The 14,884-nt window shown below is 56.7% G+C and overlaps 1 protein-coding gene across 1 annotated transcript in view; it reads right to left on the bottom strand.

The window, feature by feature from the left end:
* MYO5B (myosin VB) overlaps window positions 1–14,884 on the bottom strand; it is a 326,731-nt gene that overhangs the window by 53,167 nt on the left and 258,680 nt on the right. Inside the window, exons 18-22 of the mRNA XM_072734804.1 lie at window positions 14,518–14,629; window positions 11,467–11,678; window positions 9,623–9,779; window positions 7,716–7,955; window positions 888–1,118 (exon numbers count right to left, since the gene is read on the bottom strand). Coding sequence (XP_072590905.1) covers window positions 888–1,118; window positions 7,716–7,955; window positions 9,623–9,779; window positions 11,467–11,678; window positions 14,518–14,629 — 952 coding nt within the window. The remainder of the gene's footprint in view (window positions 1–887; window positions 1,119–7,715; window positions 7,956–9,622; window positions 9,780–11,466; window positions 11,679–14,517; window positions 14,630–14,884) is intronic.

Below are 14,884 nucleotides of genomic sequence, written 5' to 3' on the forward strand. Positions count from 1 at the left end.
CTCCAGCATGGAGCTCGATCCCACAACCCATGAGATCATGACCTGATGCTTAACCAACTGAGCCGCCCCAGCGACCTCTGCTCTAATCTTTAAATGCTGAAAGTCACTCCCATGTCAGGAACAGTGACTCCTTCCCTAACTAGATGCTCAAGCCTTTGTGACTGTCCAGGAACGGAGGCACTAAAGGAGCGGGCCAGGCGCCACTGGCCCCGGAATGTGTGGGCTGCTGCAGAGACGCAGGGCAAACATCTGAGTCCTGTGTCCATGGAAGGCTCTCCCTGGACGTGGCATGTCCCTGGTTTGAACAGTTAGTTACCTTGAGGGAAGAGAAGGAAATCCCTACACCCTGACTTTTGAGGTGGGGCGTGAGGGTGACCTGAGAATATCTATTTTACGAGGCAGAAAGAAAACCTGCGGAGGGTGCCAGCCGGCATGGCTGAGTTGGGCTGGAGCCGTCAACACCGAAGGCAGAGGTGACTTCACCAGAGCCCAGTTGCTGTGAGTGGGGCTGTGGGTGCCTCCATCCCTGCAACATGAAGGAGAAAAGCCTCTGCCCCGTGTACCACGCTGCTTGCTAAGAAGGACCAGGCCACTGGGCCGACTCTGTGGCTGCCCTAGGCTATTGGACACAGGCCTAGAGGCTCTCACACACACTCCTTCCAAGGGAGACTGCCCTGTTCAGTGAACACCAACATGTCATCAACGCTTGTTCAGTGAACGGCCACCTGTTCACGTGGTCCCCATAGCATAGGCACTGTGTCCGGGTGCAGACAGACAGCCAGTGGGTGGGCACAGGCCCCAGCAGAGCCCATAGCGACTTACAGCCGAGGAGGACGCTGCCCTTTGAGCCGGCCCACTGCCACGCACTACCATGGGCCTCCACATACCTTTCTGAGCTCGTCCTTCTCCCTGGTGTGTGTGTCCTCCAGGACCTTGCGCTCACAGTGGGCCCTCTGGAGCTCAGCCCGCAGGTTCTCGACCTCCTCCTGCAGCCTCAGGCCACCGCCCCCCTGGCTCTGATGGTACTGGGCCAGCTCCTTCTTTAGCTTCTCCACCTCCGTGGCGTGTGTGGATGTGGCCACCGCCAACTGCTCTGACAGCGACTTGAACTCTTTGTTCTGCGGGAGCACCAGCAAAGAGTGGGGGCGGGGGTAGGAAGAGGGGAGGACAAGGAGATAGGGGCAGGGAGAAAACACGAAGGCCATTAGAAGAGGAACTCTGCAGTGGAGGACACCTCACAGTCTCTGCATGCTGAGCACCCTCCTGGGGCCCCTGCTTCCCACCTCTGGACCCTCCTGTGAGCTGAGGAGCAACACCTCAAGGGGAAAATGCCAGCGCCTAGGTGAGAGGCCTTAGTGAGGGCAGCCGACTGCAGTTGGTCTCTGACGCCCAGCCGGCTGGCCCTCACAGCCACCTTGCAAGTCGTGGGAACGACACAGGGCCTTCCTGGGTTGGGCCTCCCCTCCTCCAGACCTACCAGCACAAAGGCTGCAACCCCATTGCCAGCTCTGACACGGAGGACCCCTCTCGGCGGCTCCTCTTCCAAGGAGGCCTCCAGGGACCCCCGGCTGCCCACCGGCTCACCCTGTGACCCTCTGACTCCACAGCCGGCACCCCACGAATATGTCCGCGAGCGGCACCCTGGCCTGGCCGGCACAGGTTGCCTAGGGGATCGGGCGGTGCTCACGCAGAGGAAGCATGAGGACCTGGGGCCACAAGCTGGCACCGCAGGAGGCAAGACGATCAGCCGAGGGGGACCAGCAGGCACAGTGAAGAGGGGGTTCTCGAAGTAACCAGCATACAGTCACTCATTCTTCACGGCCACCCGCGAGGGAGCTCGGGGACCAGGGTTGTTGGCTCAGACGCCAGCAAGGCCAGAGCATCAGGATTCCATCCTAACTTGCACCAGAAACCACACTTCCATGGGGAGCTGCGGAGGGTAGTGGAGAGCAGCCATGGGACCTGGTGTGATGCCATCTGTGTGTGGGACCTCCAGGGAGACCTGTTGCTGGGCCCAAGGGGAACCCGGCCTGCTTCCACATCACGGGGTGGCTTCCCCTGCCATGCGGGGAATCTTCCACTTACACCCTGGCCCACCTTGTGTCTGGTCTGGCCGCCAGCCTCGTCTGATGTCACCACAAGGAACCCAGTCAGGGGTCCTCTGCTCAGGACGCTCCATCCTGTCTGTGCCCCCACCCACCCCCGCTCCATAGGTCGAAGGGTCTCTGCACAGGGGAGTGGGTTTAGGGAGGGAAGGTGTGATGGGTCATGTCAACCATCACTGCAGGCAGCAGAGCTGGGTCAGATCACTGTGAGAGCAGGGCAGACCACTGGGCAGGGGGGAATTGGAGCGGGTGTGGGATATGGGGGAAGGCACAAAACGTGGTGGCAGCAAGGGGCACGGGTCCCTCCTGTCGCCCTGGAAGTATCTCAGGGAGATTCATGTCTTGCTGGTAGGCTGAGTCCAACAGCACTACACCATGGACAGAGGACACCCTGGGCCCCTCAGGCCTGGTAACGTGTCCCAGGAAGCCAGCGCCTTATAGGTCCTGACACCCAATGGAAGTGGGGCCCAGGAAGTCAGGGATCTGGGGGCTGGACGTGGGCACACCTGTTGATAGGCCAGCTCTATCCCCCTCAGCTGTTCCACCTCTCTGAGCCCCCGTTTTCCTCATGTGTGAAAGGGGGGGCCACATCAATCCTTCCTCAGAGTTTTATCAATGCTCAGGAGGATCCAGTGCTTTGTTAGCACCTGGCACCCAGCAAGCGCCCAACCAACCCGGCTGCTCAGCTCTGCCAGGAGTCCGGGGAGATAGGCTCTGAACTCTCCGCTGGCTGTGGACATGGCAGGGAGACTCCTCACAGCAATACCTGGGCAGCTCGTTTTATCCACAGCCTCTAGAAGTGACCGCCAGGCCTCGTGGCCGCTGCAGGCCTCAGGCTCCAAAGGTATGATCCCAGAAAGGAAGACCCCGGAGGAGCCTGGCAGTTTCCCGTTTCACCCTCATGCCACGAAGTCTGCACCAGGTGTGCAGCTGAGCCTGATACGGTGGTCTTGTGGGATACCTGTCCTCTCTCAGACCCCAGAATCGCTCCTCGGAGTCACCTCTGTTGGTGTGACCAGTCCTGCTCCCGTGAGCCTCTTCCTAATACCAGTGCCAGGGGATTTGAGGACAGACCCCTATTCTCCTTGCACCCCTCTCATTCCCCACGGGGATGCTCACACTGCACCCACCACTGTAGGGCACATCTGCCCTCAGCTACCAACAAGGAACCCGTGTGGGAAGGAAGTCGAGACTCCCTGCTCGACTTTCTCAGAAGTTTGAGGAATTCTCAGAAGTTTGCTTGGTGAGATGTTCTTATGCCTGACATGTCTCCCCTACCTGAAAGATGTGGCATTCACCTGTCTCTCGGGCCCAGGGCCCCCAGCCCTCTGCTGGCCTCTGTGGCACTACTGTGTGAACCAGAAAAAGCATCCCCTCCAGGAGCACAAGCTCCAGAGTGCCCCCCCACCAGGTGGACACAGGTCCAGGAGTGCATGTGGAACAGAGGACACCTCTTCCTCCAGCGGTGATGCTCCAGGGCTCACAGAGGAGCAGAGCACAGGACGGTCTTCAGCCCCACCTGTCCCCATAGGCAACTATTCGTGTGCAGTGTACGACCTGCAGAACTGTATGGAAGAGGCTTCAAGTAGTTCCCAATCAATGGTCTACAGACCCCTGGGAGACAGGGTGACCAAATCCTTGCAAGACTGTGCACATCATGAAAAATAACATGCTCCCCATGTGCTCCTAGCACGCACTGGGGCTCACTATGGGCAGGCACTGTACTACCCAGTAGATGTATATTATATATTAGCTCATTCACTCCTCAAAATCCTATGTAGTACAGCTGATTAACATCCCCATTTTAGGGGCACCTAGGGGGCTCTGTTGGTAAGTGTCTGCTGTTGGCTCAAGTCATGATCCCAGAGTCCCAGGATTGACCCCCAACCCTGGGCTCCCTGCTTGGCCAGGAAGCCTGCTCCTCCCTCTACTCCTCACCCTCCTCATGTGCTCGCTCTCTCATATAAAATCTTAAACAAACAAACCCCATTTCAGTTAAGAAAACGGAGGCACTGGAAGCCCTAAAACTGAATGATACTATTTCTCAAATGGACTTGGATGCTCTCAGGAATCAAAGTCTCAACTAATTGAACACATCTACTGAGTGTTATACTCCGCGTATGGAACCAGACTGAGTCTGTGTGGTTCTCTCCTATTTTTTCAGGTCAAACATTCAAACACAGTGTTGTCCTCATAAAGGTCTATGAAACTGGACCTTCATTATAAAAGAAATCGTAGGTTTAACCAGCCCTAGTCCCTCTATGTGTTGAGCTTGGATAAAGACAGGATGGGAGGGAGCCGAGTTCACAGGCTACTTCATTTGGGCTGAGAGAGGTCACAGCCCAGGGACAACATCACAGACACCAAGCAATGGCCCCAGAATGGTCATTGTGTTCACTACTGGAAAACACTAGGAAGGATGTGGCTTAGGGTAACCCCAAGCTGGAAAACCCACGGGAAAGTTGGCACCAGTGGCAGCTCCAACCCCCTAAACCGCTGAGACCCCATCTCCGTCTTCCAGTTGCCTTAGGAACTGGGTGCCAATTTTGCATCTTGTCACTTTAGCTGGTGCACGAAACCTTAGGCAGGGATTTTGGTGCTAAGCTCACCCTGTTTTTATCCCTCAGTTTCCTCCTCTGAGGACTTCTCGCCATGGGGATAACCATGTAATCCTGTAGCAGAGCCTGGAGCTAGAACCGCTACTTGAGCCAAATCATCGTATCAGTGAAGTTTTGAGCTGGAAGTTACCTTAGACATCTTAGGCCAATCTCCTCAAAGCAGCTCAAGGCCCACTTGGAGGTCCAGCCATCAGCCCAGGCTGTCAGCCTGATTGCAAGTACACCTGAGACAGAACTCGGGACTCCAACCAGCCGGGGCTCTGCCCACTACCCCACACTGCTCTGGCAAATACCCAGGGCTCTGCTGCTGCCGCCTCCTTTCAGGAGGAGGCCATGCACGTTCTGTGACCTCTCCCCCTACCCCCCCCCCCACTATAATAGGCCAACTTGTCCAAGGACAATGCCACCTATATGCAAAGGAAGTCAAACCAGAGCGGGGTCCTTCCCTGGATGGAGGAACCCTCACATCCAGACAGTCTCTGAACATGCAGGAACCCTGTACTCTGGGGGGAGACAGCAGGGTTCTCCCTGCAATCACTGCTGATGGTCCATCCCAGGCACACTACTTATGAGTGGGTGACCTTGGGCAGGTTACTTAACCTCTGTGCCCCAGTTTATTTATTTAAAAAAGATTTTATTTATCATTTGAAAGAGAGAAAGAGAGTGAGCAGGGAAGGGGCAGAAGGAGAGGGAGGCTCCCCGTGGAGCAGGTGCCTGACATGGGGCTCAACCCTGGGATCACGACCTGAGCCAAAGGCAGATGCTTCACCAACGGAAGCACCCAGGCATCCTGTTCCTCAGTTTATTTATTTATTTATTATTATTATTTTTTAAATTCATTCATTCATGATAGAGAGAGAGAGAGAGAGAGAGAGAGAGAGAGAGGCGGGCAGAGACCCAGGCAGAGGGAGAAGCAGGCTCCATGCACCGGGAGCCCGACGTGGGATTCGATCCCGGGTCTCCAGGATCGCGCCCTGGGCCAAAGGCAGGCGCCAAACCGCTGCGCCACCCAGGGATCCCCTGTTCCTCAGTTTAAAATGGGAATAGTATTATCTCCTAGGGTCATGGTGAGGATTAAATTTAATATATGGAAGCAGTGCCTGGCACACAGGCAGTGCAGGGAGGGGCCCAAGGAGGCGCCATCTAGTCCAGCTTCGGCACACAGGGCACCAGGCCCAGGGTGGGCAACACCTGCCACCACCCACAGATGTTTGCCAAGCAGGAAGCTTAAGGCAAAAACCTTTTTAAAAATAGGCTTTTAAAATCTGCTTCTCTTTGATGTTCCAGCACATGGGCCGTAAAATATCAGATTTATTTTTAACCTCTCGAGTTAACTTCAGGAATCAGCAAAGCCAATGAAGGGTGTGATTGCTGGAAACCAAGGGCCGTGGTGGCTGGCAGTGACTGGGGCTCCTAGGAGGCAGGGTGCAGTGTCACCAACAAAGCCTGCTCGTCCAATCCACTAGACTTTATCTATCTATCGTGGCCACAATAACAATGATGTTGATGGTAATACTCCATGGTAGTTGGGTTTTTCAATGGCCAATCCTTTACCACTCCAGCCTCTCAAGGAAGACATACCTCCCCTCCCTGACCAGGTGCTGTCACTGCAGGCTGACCAGGGGCAGGTACCCCATGCCTCCTATGCCTGTGGCTCCCATCTTGCTCCCTGCTAAGGACCCAAACAAATGAGGCTGCCTGGTGGAGGATGCTGAGCATCTTGTGCTTGTGTCGAGTTCCTGCAGCACCCTGAATACCTCACACTCCTAGGGACCTGACCAAGGACCTGTCACTTGTGTGAGTGGCTGAGAAGGTGGCCAGGTGGGAAAAGGAAAGAGCCTAACCATAATAGTGCTGACTGCCTCCCGGGCTCCTCAGTGCATGCCAGAGTCCTCACCGTGTGTTCAACCACTTACACTTCTTACAGACCCAGCAGCCCTATTTCATGGGTAAGAAAACTGAGGCTCAGAGGGATCAGGTCACTCAACTTTCAAGCAGCAGAGCTGAATTTGAATTGGAGGGATGCGCGGGGGCTCAATGGTTGAGCATCTGCCTTCAGCTCAGGGCGTGATCCCGGGGTCCTGGGATCGAGTCCTATATTGGGCTCCCCGCAGGGACCCTGCTTCTTCCTCTGCCTGTGTCTCTGACTCTCTCATGAATAAATAAACAAAATCTTAAAAATATATATTTGAATTAGAATCTTTCTGATTCCAAAGCAAGCACCCTTCCCAGCACACAGCAGAGGCAGGACAGCAGAATGGAGAATACTCTAGAGCTGACAGGTGGGGTTCACATCGTGGCCTTGCCAGGGTTGCCTGTGTGACCCTCACCTGTAAAGAGAAGGACATATTCCCCTTACGGGGCCTCTGTAAGGACGAAACATGCCAACAGATGGAGCAGCAGAAGCCTTGCACAGCTACACTACAGTCACGTCTCCAGGTGGCCACGATGCCGAGCTAGCGGAGCTGCTTCCTCTGAGCCCTGTCACCAACTGCCGTCAAGTCAGCACCACCAACCTACCCAACCACACAACCTGCTATCTTACAGTCCTGGAGGCCAGATGTGTCAAGGGATAGAGGGAGGTGTGCTCCTGCTCCGTGGGGCCCCATGGTCTTGCGCCTTCCTAGCCCCCGGAGGGGGGCTGCCTGCCTCACATCGACCCATCACTGGGCACTCTTCCGAGTCGGCCCCTCTTGCCGCCCTCTCACAAGGACCCTGGTGAGCACACCAGGCCCACCCAGGTAACCCAGGCTCGTCTCCCCATCACAAGACCCTTCACCACATCTGCAAAGTTCCCTTTGCCACAAGAGGTGACTATTCACCGGCCCTGGGGAGCAGGAAGCGAGCAACCCTGGGGGTGGCGGCCGTGGTACCTTTGTTGCGTGGGGTGGCACCCTCAGGACCTCCTCGGCCTCTGGCACACACCGTTCCCAGAGGACTTCCCTCAAGTGCACCCACCCCTGGGCCTCTGCTGGGAGCTCCCAATGCTGACCTGGTCATCGATCTTCCGCTGCAGCTGGACCACTTTGTTCTCCATGCCCACATTGAGGCGCTTCAGGTGCTCTGCTGAGCGGGCCTCAATCTTGAGGGCCTTCAGCTCCTGCTTGGCCTTGAGCATCCGGAAGGCACACTGGATGATGATGGCTGCACCCCGGAGCCGCTGGAAGCGCCTGCGTGCCATCCAGCCCCGCAGGTGCTTCTGCAGGATGGTGGCCTTGTGCTCCAAGAGGATCTGGCAGGAGACAAGCACATGCTGGCTGGGTTCACACAGTGGAACGAGACGAGGGGAGGCTCGCGTGCTGCCTGGAGGGTGGACAGTGAAGGCAATGCAGGGACCGTGCCTCCCCAGGGCGTGGGGCTTCCAGGCTATGTGTTCTAAGAGGCTCCACAGCAGCCTGTGAACCTGCAGAGAATCAGCCACTGAACTCCCATTTTTAGTTTGCTCTACTTGTCCTCGGTTAGGGAGCCACAGGGTGAAACAGCCAGGTTGAGGGGCCTGGAGATGAACCTGCTGCCACCTTCCAATTCTACAGGCTCTGAGCCCCTGAGAACGCTGAGCCTCAGCGTTGGGCTGAGGCGGTGCGATTCTCTAGTCAAGAGTCTGTAATGAGCCACAGACTTAGAGCTGCACACTTGGCTGGGAATTTACTCTCTCTTCTCTATCAAGTTAAAAATCACGCAGAATAAGAAATACTCTAACACCACCCTCGTGTCTGGCGGGTGTGTGTGTGTGTAAATGAGTGAACGAGCAACGAGCCCAGTGCTGTAGCTCTGAGGTGCGGCCTGGGTTCACAGTGTGTGCCCCCCACGAGTCACCTGCCCCTCCTGAGGGCGGTGCGCAGAGGTCACCCACCTCCCCGGCAGGTTCACATGCTTGGCCCCAGTGACCCAGGCGTCCCCTCATTATACCTGAGTACTCCACCCATCTCGTGTCAGACTAGGTTTTGTTTTTCATGCTCCCTTCAGCATTGTTTTGTTTTGCTCTTTTTTTTTTTTTTTTTTAAAGAAAATCTTACCTTCTCTGATCACAGAAAAATGTTCTTTTTAGGAAAAAATGTTCTGGACGTTTCCTTCCAACCTGTCCCGCACCATAGCTTTGAGCTTTGGTGGTTCAGGGGTGCTGTGGTGGAACGGGGGTGCCCTGACCAGGGCTCCATGCATACTTCAGCGTCCTGGGAATAGTGGCCCAGCAGGGAGGCCAGGTGCCCCCCTTCTGACGTCAGCTGTTCACCCTTTGAGTGGGGGAGGTGAGACCCTGATGCCAACATCTCCCCTGCTCTCATGCCTCACTGAGCCCTGGACAGGTCAGCAGGTGCTGCCCCAACTGGACAAGCGCCCGTGCGGGTGACAGCTTCCCTGGCCCCTCAGCCACCCCAGGGGCACAGCGAAACATGCCCATCCTGCTCGCGAAGGTCACAGTCACTCTGCCTGCAGGTGTCTATAGAGGAGATGAGCGCTGAATCCCTGGGCTGCCATCCCCAGGGCAGGAGGACATAACCCCCGAGCGCCTGAGGGAGGTTATGCACCCCTTCCCTACCTCATCTCTCTCCCGGTCCTGCCCCGGGTCCAGCATGCACACTGCCCACTCCCCTGGTTCTCGGGCCTTCAGCCTGTGGACAGCGGACAGTGGGACTTCCCAGCCTCTGTCATGGGTGGGCCACTTCCTGAGGGTCTCTGTGTATGTGCATTCACACCCGCACGTCTCCCGTGGGCTCCGTGTCTCTGGAGATACTAACGCACTACATCTCACGGGACCGTGAAAAGATTCAGTGGGAGCAACGATGTGGAACCCCATAGAAGAGAGTCAGGGGCACCCCGTGACGTTCACGGTGGGGACCGTCTACCCACCGCTGCTTTAGTCCTCTATCCACATGGGAGGCCCCTGGGGAGGCCACACACCTGCTGGTAGATCCTCCGCACGAACATGCCCCTTGCGAAGGCCTGGATGACAACGACAGCCCCACAAACCCTCTGGTAGGCCTGGCGGGCCCTCCACATACGGCACTGCTTCTGGAGCACGATGGCAGCCCGTGTCCTCCGCAGGTGCTCAGCCAGCCTGGAAAGGGAGGGGCCCTGCTGATGTGGCCTTGTGGCCTCGAGGCCCCTGTGAGGCTGGCCTCTCCTTGCAGCCCTGCTGGGACTCTCAGGGCCACTCTCAGCTGGCATCAGCCCTCCACACAGCCATGCCATGAGGACCCACGTGCCAGCCCTGAACAGCTCCAAAAGCTCCCTCCATGTGGTCTGTCTTCCCACAAACCTAAACTCAGTCTGGGTCTGAGCAGCTCCACGATGCCCCTGGGCTCAATCCCCGCTGGGAGCCCCAACTCCAATCTGGGCAGTCCCTGGGGACATCACGAGTTTATGCTCCTGCCCTGTGCCCTGTCTCTGGATGTGCAAATCCGGGAGCCAGGTCTCCAACATGCTTGCCTGTGACACCTTAAGAGGGTCAAGCCAACAGGTGCTTGTATGTGTGCTGATGGCATAAACCCTAGCCAGGCCCGTACCCGCCTCCCCCTGCTTCCTCGTCTCCCTGCCCTTTCTGCCGTGACACATGGACACCCAACCTGCCTGCTTCGTGCCAATGTTCCCCTCCGTGCCCCCAGGTGGGATGGCTCAGCCTGACACTTCTCACCCACTTCAGGGCTTTGGGTGGCACTAGGCTCAAAGCGAGAAAGGCCCTGGGAAACCATCCAGGAGAGCCTGTGGGGGAAGGGGGGGAGGGGCCTGCGGCCCCACCTGCTGGAGTGAACCTGTGCATTCGAGCACTTTCTCCCCATGCAGCCACCAGAGACACAAACTCCCTCAGGGAGAACATGGACCTACTTGGTTTCAGATTGTCGCCGGCTGCCAGCTAGGGTGAGCTTGCAGGTGCAGGCTGCTCTGCCATGACCTGCCGGGTGGCTTGACTGTCCACAGCCACCTAGTGCGGATGCTGCTGACAGCTTTTCACCTCTATAGCTTCTGTTCCAGGGGGAGCACCTGGGTGGCTCCAAGGTCACCTCTGGTTCCATTCGGACAAGCAGCTCAGGGCAGGGATGGGAGGGCAGGCAGGGGCCAGCTTCACGTTTACAGTACAGAGGATGCCTGCTCTGACATGTCACTCACAGGCTTTCTTTTTCCTTCAATATTGCAGCAGATATGACTCGATGGCCACTCCTCCAAGGTAACCACCATACGGGGAGAGCAGGTTGTGCGCCCTGGGTAGTCTCATGGGCACCATGCGCCACGTGCCCTCCCAGGGGAGAGGCTCACTCTGCTCTGGTGCCTCATGGGCCCAGGAGATCGGGGAGGAGGGGAAAGGTCTGCCACATGGAGTCGGGTGGGCACCTGGCCCCCACCCACCATGTTTACACAGGTCAGTCCCTAGCTCTGTGCAAGGATGCACAATGGGGACCTGGGGGTCCCTGGGACCTTCCCGGCTCTAATTACCAAGTTCCTGATGGACTGTGGCGGGGGGGGGGGTCGGGGCTTAAACCACAATGCTGAGTGGAAGCTGTGAAAGGCGGGGTTTGTCTGTCTATCTGAAAGGCTACCCTGGGATTTGGGCAAAGGAAACACGGTGCTTTAGGGGCAAACCCAGCCCATGCCAGGTTAGTGCTGGTGGGATGCGGACAGACTACAGGGACGAAGAGGCTTGGAACTAGACTCAGTCCCCCAGGTGAGAAGGGCACAGGTGCCCAGTCTGCACATCCCCACCCCACACCCCAAAACCTGCCACCCAGATGGGCCCCAGCATGGCTCACCTACGGGCCAGGTGTCCTCGGCAGTACCTCTGCAGCGTTAAGGCCGCTATCTTCAGCCGGCGGTACTTTACCCTCTGTAGCCAGCCCCGGACCGTCTTCTGGATCATGATGGTAGCGGCCCGGAACCTGTCAGCCCGAAGCTTCTCTAGGTAGGCCACCTGGCCGGCCCGGAAGAAAATCTTGGTGCGGCCAAACTGGAACTTGTCAGGATCCTTTAGCAGGCAGGGAGGGGAGCACCAGTGAGGTCACCTGTGCTGCCCTTGTCCTCCTGTGCATGGTTCCCTTGCTAGAGCCCCTTGGATGCTCAGTCCCTCTAGCACCCACCGAGCACACCAAGTCCCTTCCACTAGATTCACGGCTAAGATGTCCGGGGCACAGGCGTGAACGGGACACCTGCCCTCAAGCAGCTGACATCATGGTGAGAGCACAAAAGGCAAAGTTTTCAGGTAGCGGTGAAGATCACGAAGACAGTAAAACTGGGGATGTAAGGGTGGGATGGGATGTTTAAACAGGATAATCATCCAGGAAGGCATTTCTGTGGACATGACATGTGAACAGAAATCTGAATAAACTGAAGGCAGGCAGTCCTAGGAAAACACAGAGGAAGAAAATTCCAGAAGAGCAGGGAAGGGGCAGGTGTCCTGTGCCAGCCGAGAGCTATATATGTTTGTAGAGCAGGAGAGCCAGGCTGGTTCAGGGCAGGGGCGGGGTCGGCAGGGGGACTCAGCAGGGGTCCTGCAGCACACAACGGGACAGGAAGCCCCTGGTCACGCTCTGAGCATGAAAATGACCTCCTCGGGTCCTCTCAAAAAGATTTACCCTCAAGTCACCACACTGGTGCCTGCATGACTCCAGATTGTAATGCTCCAAATAACTTTTATTTGGCTTCAATATTTTTGATACCTGATTTCTGCTTTAATTACAACTACTTGGATTAAAATTAATTGCCTTTCCCTGTGCTTGCCGCAGCAGATTAGGAACGGTGACCCGGCAAAGTGCCATGCACAGCCCGGGACAGAACACCAGACTGCTCATGCCCCGTAACTGAGTCCTCCTCCTTGTAAATTAACTTCTGATTTTATTCACTGACACAAAGGCCACAGGCAGAAGCCACGAGCCAAGGCCTCAGGACAATGCACAAGGACGTTTCAGGGCGACAAGTGGCTCTGAGGTAAGGCTGCACTATGGATGCGTCACACAGGACACCGCCAGGCCGCAGGTGCAGCGGGGTGAGCTGTGGGCCTGGCCCCCATCCTGGCCTGTCCAGGCCGTGGAGCCAACAGACCCCCAGCGTACACTGGAACTAGCAGGCCTGGATCGGGTGGGGAGCTTCCCGGCAGCCTCGGCCCTCGTCATCAGCAGTGAAGCCTGGCTGCTCTGGCCTCCGCACAGCCAGGGTCTGGGGGTGTCCCGGGTGGCCTGGGAACAGAGCACACATGCTCATTTCCTATTCCAAGACCCCTGTTTTCACAAGTGAGGATTCATCTGGGGCTTCCAGCTACTGCAGCCAAGTCACCTAGCCTATCAGTGTCCTTGAGCACATCTCCCACCACAGGTCCAGTTCTCCTCCCAGAACTAGCAGACTAGTCCCATGCCAACCCATCAGCGGTCATCTCCTGGAGAACACCCTCCAAGGATCACAGACTACAGACACAGGAAGGAACCTCAGCAATCTACCCCGAGCCATTTTTAATTCTTCCTCATGGATGGTAAAACCGATGTCTGGAATGGTGAAGTGGCATGCTTACAGTGTCACTGGGGACATCATGACCCAGGACCCCCTGGGCTAGCACCAGGCCCCTTGGGTAACAGCATCTCATCACCCCACTCAGGTCCAGAGGTCCCAGTGCAGCTGGGGCTCCCGGGAGACACTTGCTAATGTTCTGCTCTCCTGTCATGATCAAAGTGCAGGTGCCCATGACCTGACTCCCTCTGGCGAGGTCACCATCTCATCAGAGGTCAGCCACCCTGGAGGCAGGCAGCGGGTGTCATGCGCTTCTCCAAGCCTCACAGGGACCGCTCCAGGATGGAGCACATAGAGGATGCCATACGTACTGGTGGAATGAAACTCAGGGGGAGGATAAAGGGCATTCCCACGATCCTGCAGGACATGTTCCCTCATGGAGTGGCCCCCAGCCCTCTCATGAATGAGGCTGTTAAGCACCTGTTGCCTGGCCCACGAGTCGCCCACTTCTTTCCCAATCACCATATTCTAAAGGGCACTAGCACTTGCTTGGTGCGGCAGGTGCCCCTCTAGGCCGACATTTGGCTTCTCCCTAGTATCACTGGTGACCAGCACATGTGGCCCCAAAAAGGGGGGTGGGTGGAGAAACAGGAAATACAAGGTCTCTAGAGAAGTCTTGAGGCACTGATTCCCAGCCCTTCCCCAGAAGGGATAATCACACGCGGTGACACTAATCAATGAGATGGGCTCAAGGGGGCGCTGTGATCCAGAATGCTTGGGGGATGAGGGAGGGAGTTGTTGGGCGGGCCACCGGTCCGCGGGCCACCTTGGGCAATTCCTATCAGCTTTCTACACCTCAGTTCTCTCATCTATAAACTGAGGAATGATGCTCACATGTTCCTCATGAAGCACTAGGAGGATCAGACCAGGTAGAGGTAGAAGAAACAGGAAGGTGACTCTCAGGTGCTTCATAACCAGGAGCCCCCTCGCCCACCCCAGCCTGTCGCTTGTGCAGCCACTAGCAGGAGCCAGGAGCTCCTGTGAGAGCCAATAACAGTGCCAACAGCTGAACAACACCAGGATCCCTGTGATCCCAGGGCTCACAATTGTTTGGTGAAGTGACAACCCCTCAATCACAAGACACGGGGACAAATGTGGTAACGGAAGTGACAGGGAGCATAGTTGGCTGATTCAGGCCGGGGTAGCTGACTTGATGTCTGGGAAGTCAGGACGGGCTCATGGGCCAGAAAGCATCCTGAGAAGGATGGGGGAGCCCCGGCTGACAAGCAGAGGCTGACAAGTGCCTTCCAAGCCAAGGACATAGCACACACCCAGGTAACCCAGCCTCCAGGGCATGCCCAGCTCACCTTGATGAGGCTTTCTAGGACAGACCTGCAGATGGCCTTTTTATCTGTGCTGGTAAGCTCTCTCTTCTTGACCAACACCCGATACCGGTTGAAGAAGTCGTGGTAAGTCCACCTGGAGGGAGAGCAGGTGCATCATGAGACCTGTCCTGCCCTCCAGCTGCCTGAGGCCCATGGGCATCGCAGACAGTACCCCACTGGGTCACAGCTGCAAGCTGTGCTCAGAGCAGGAAAAAACATCCCAGGGGCTGGTCTTCCTCCAACCCCTCTGAGAACTTTAGCATGTGACTGAATTATGTCATTGTGGGGGGGGCAGGGGAACAGGAGAGTTTTGCAGAGCCCTCCGGGACGACTGAGGCACAAAGTCGTG

Source organism: Vulpes vulpes, chromosome 13 (assembly GCF_048418805.1).
Source record: "Vulpes vulpes isolate BD-2025 chromosome 13, VulVul3, whole genome shotgun sequence".
Lineage (NCBI taxonomy): Eukaryota > Metazoa > Chordata > Mammalia > Carnivora > Canidae > Vulpes > Vulpes vulpes.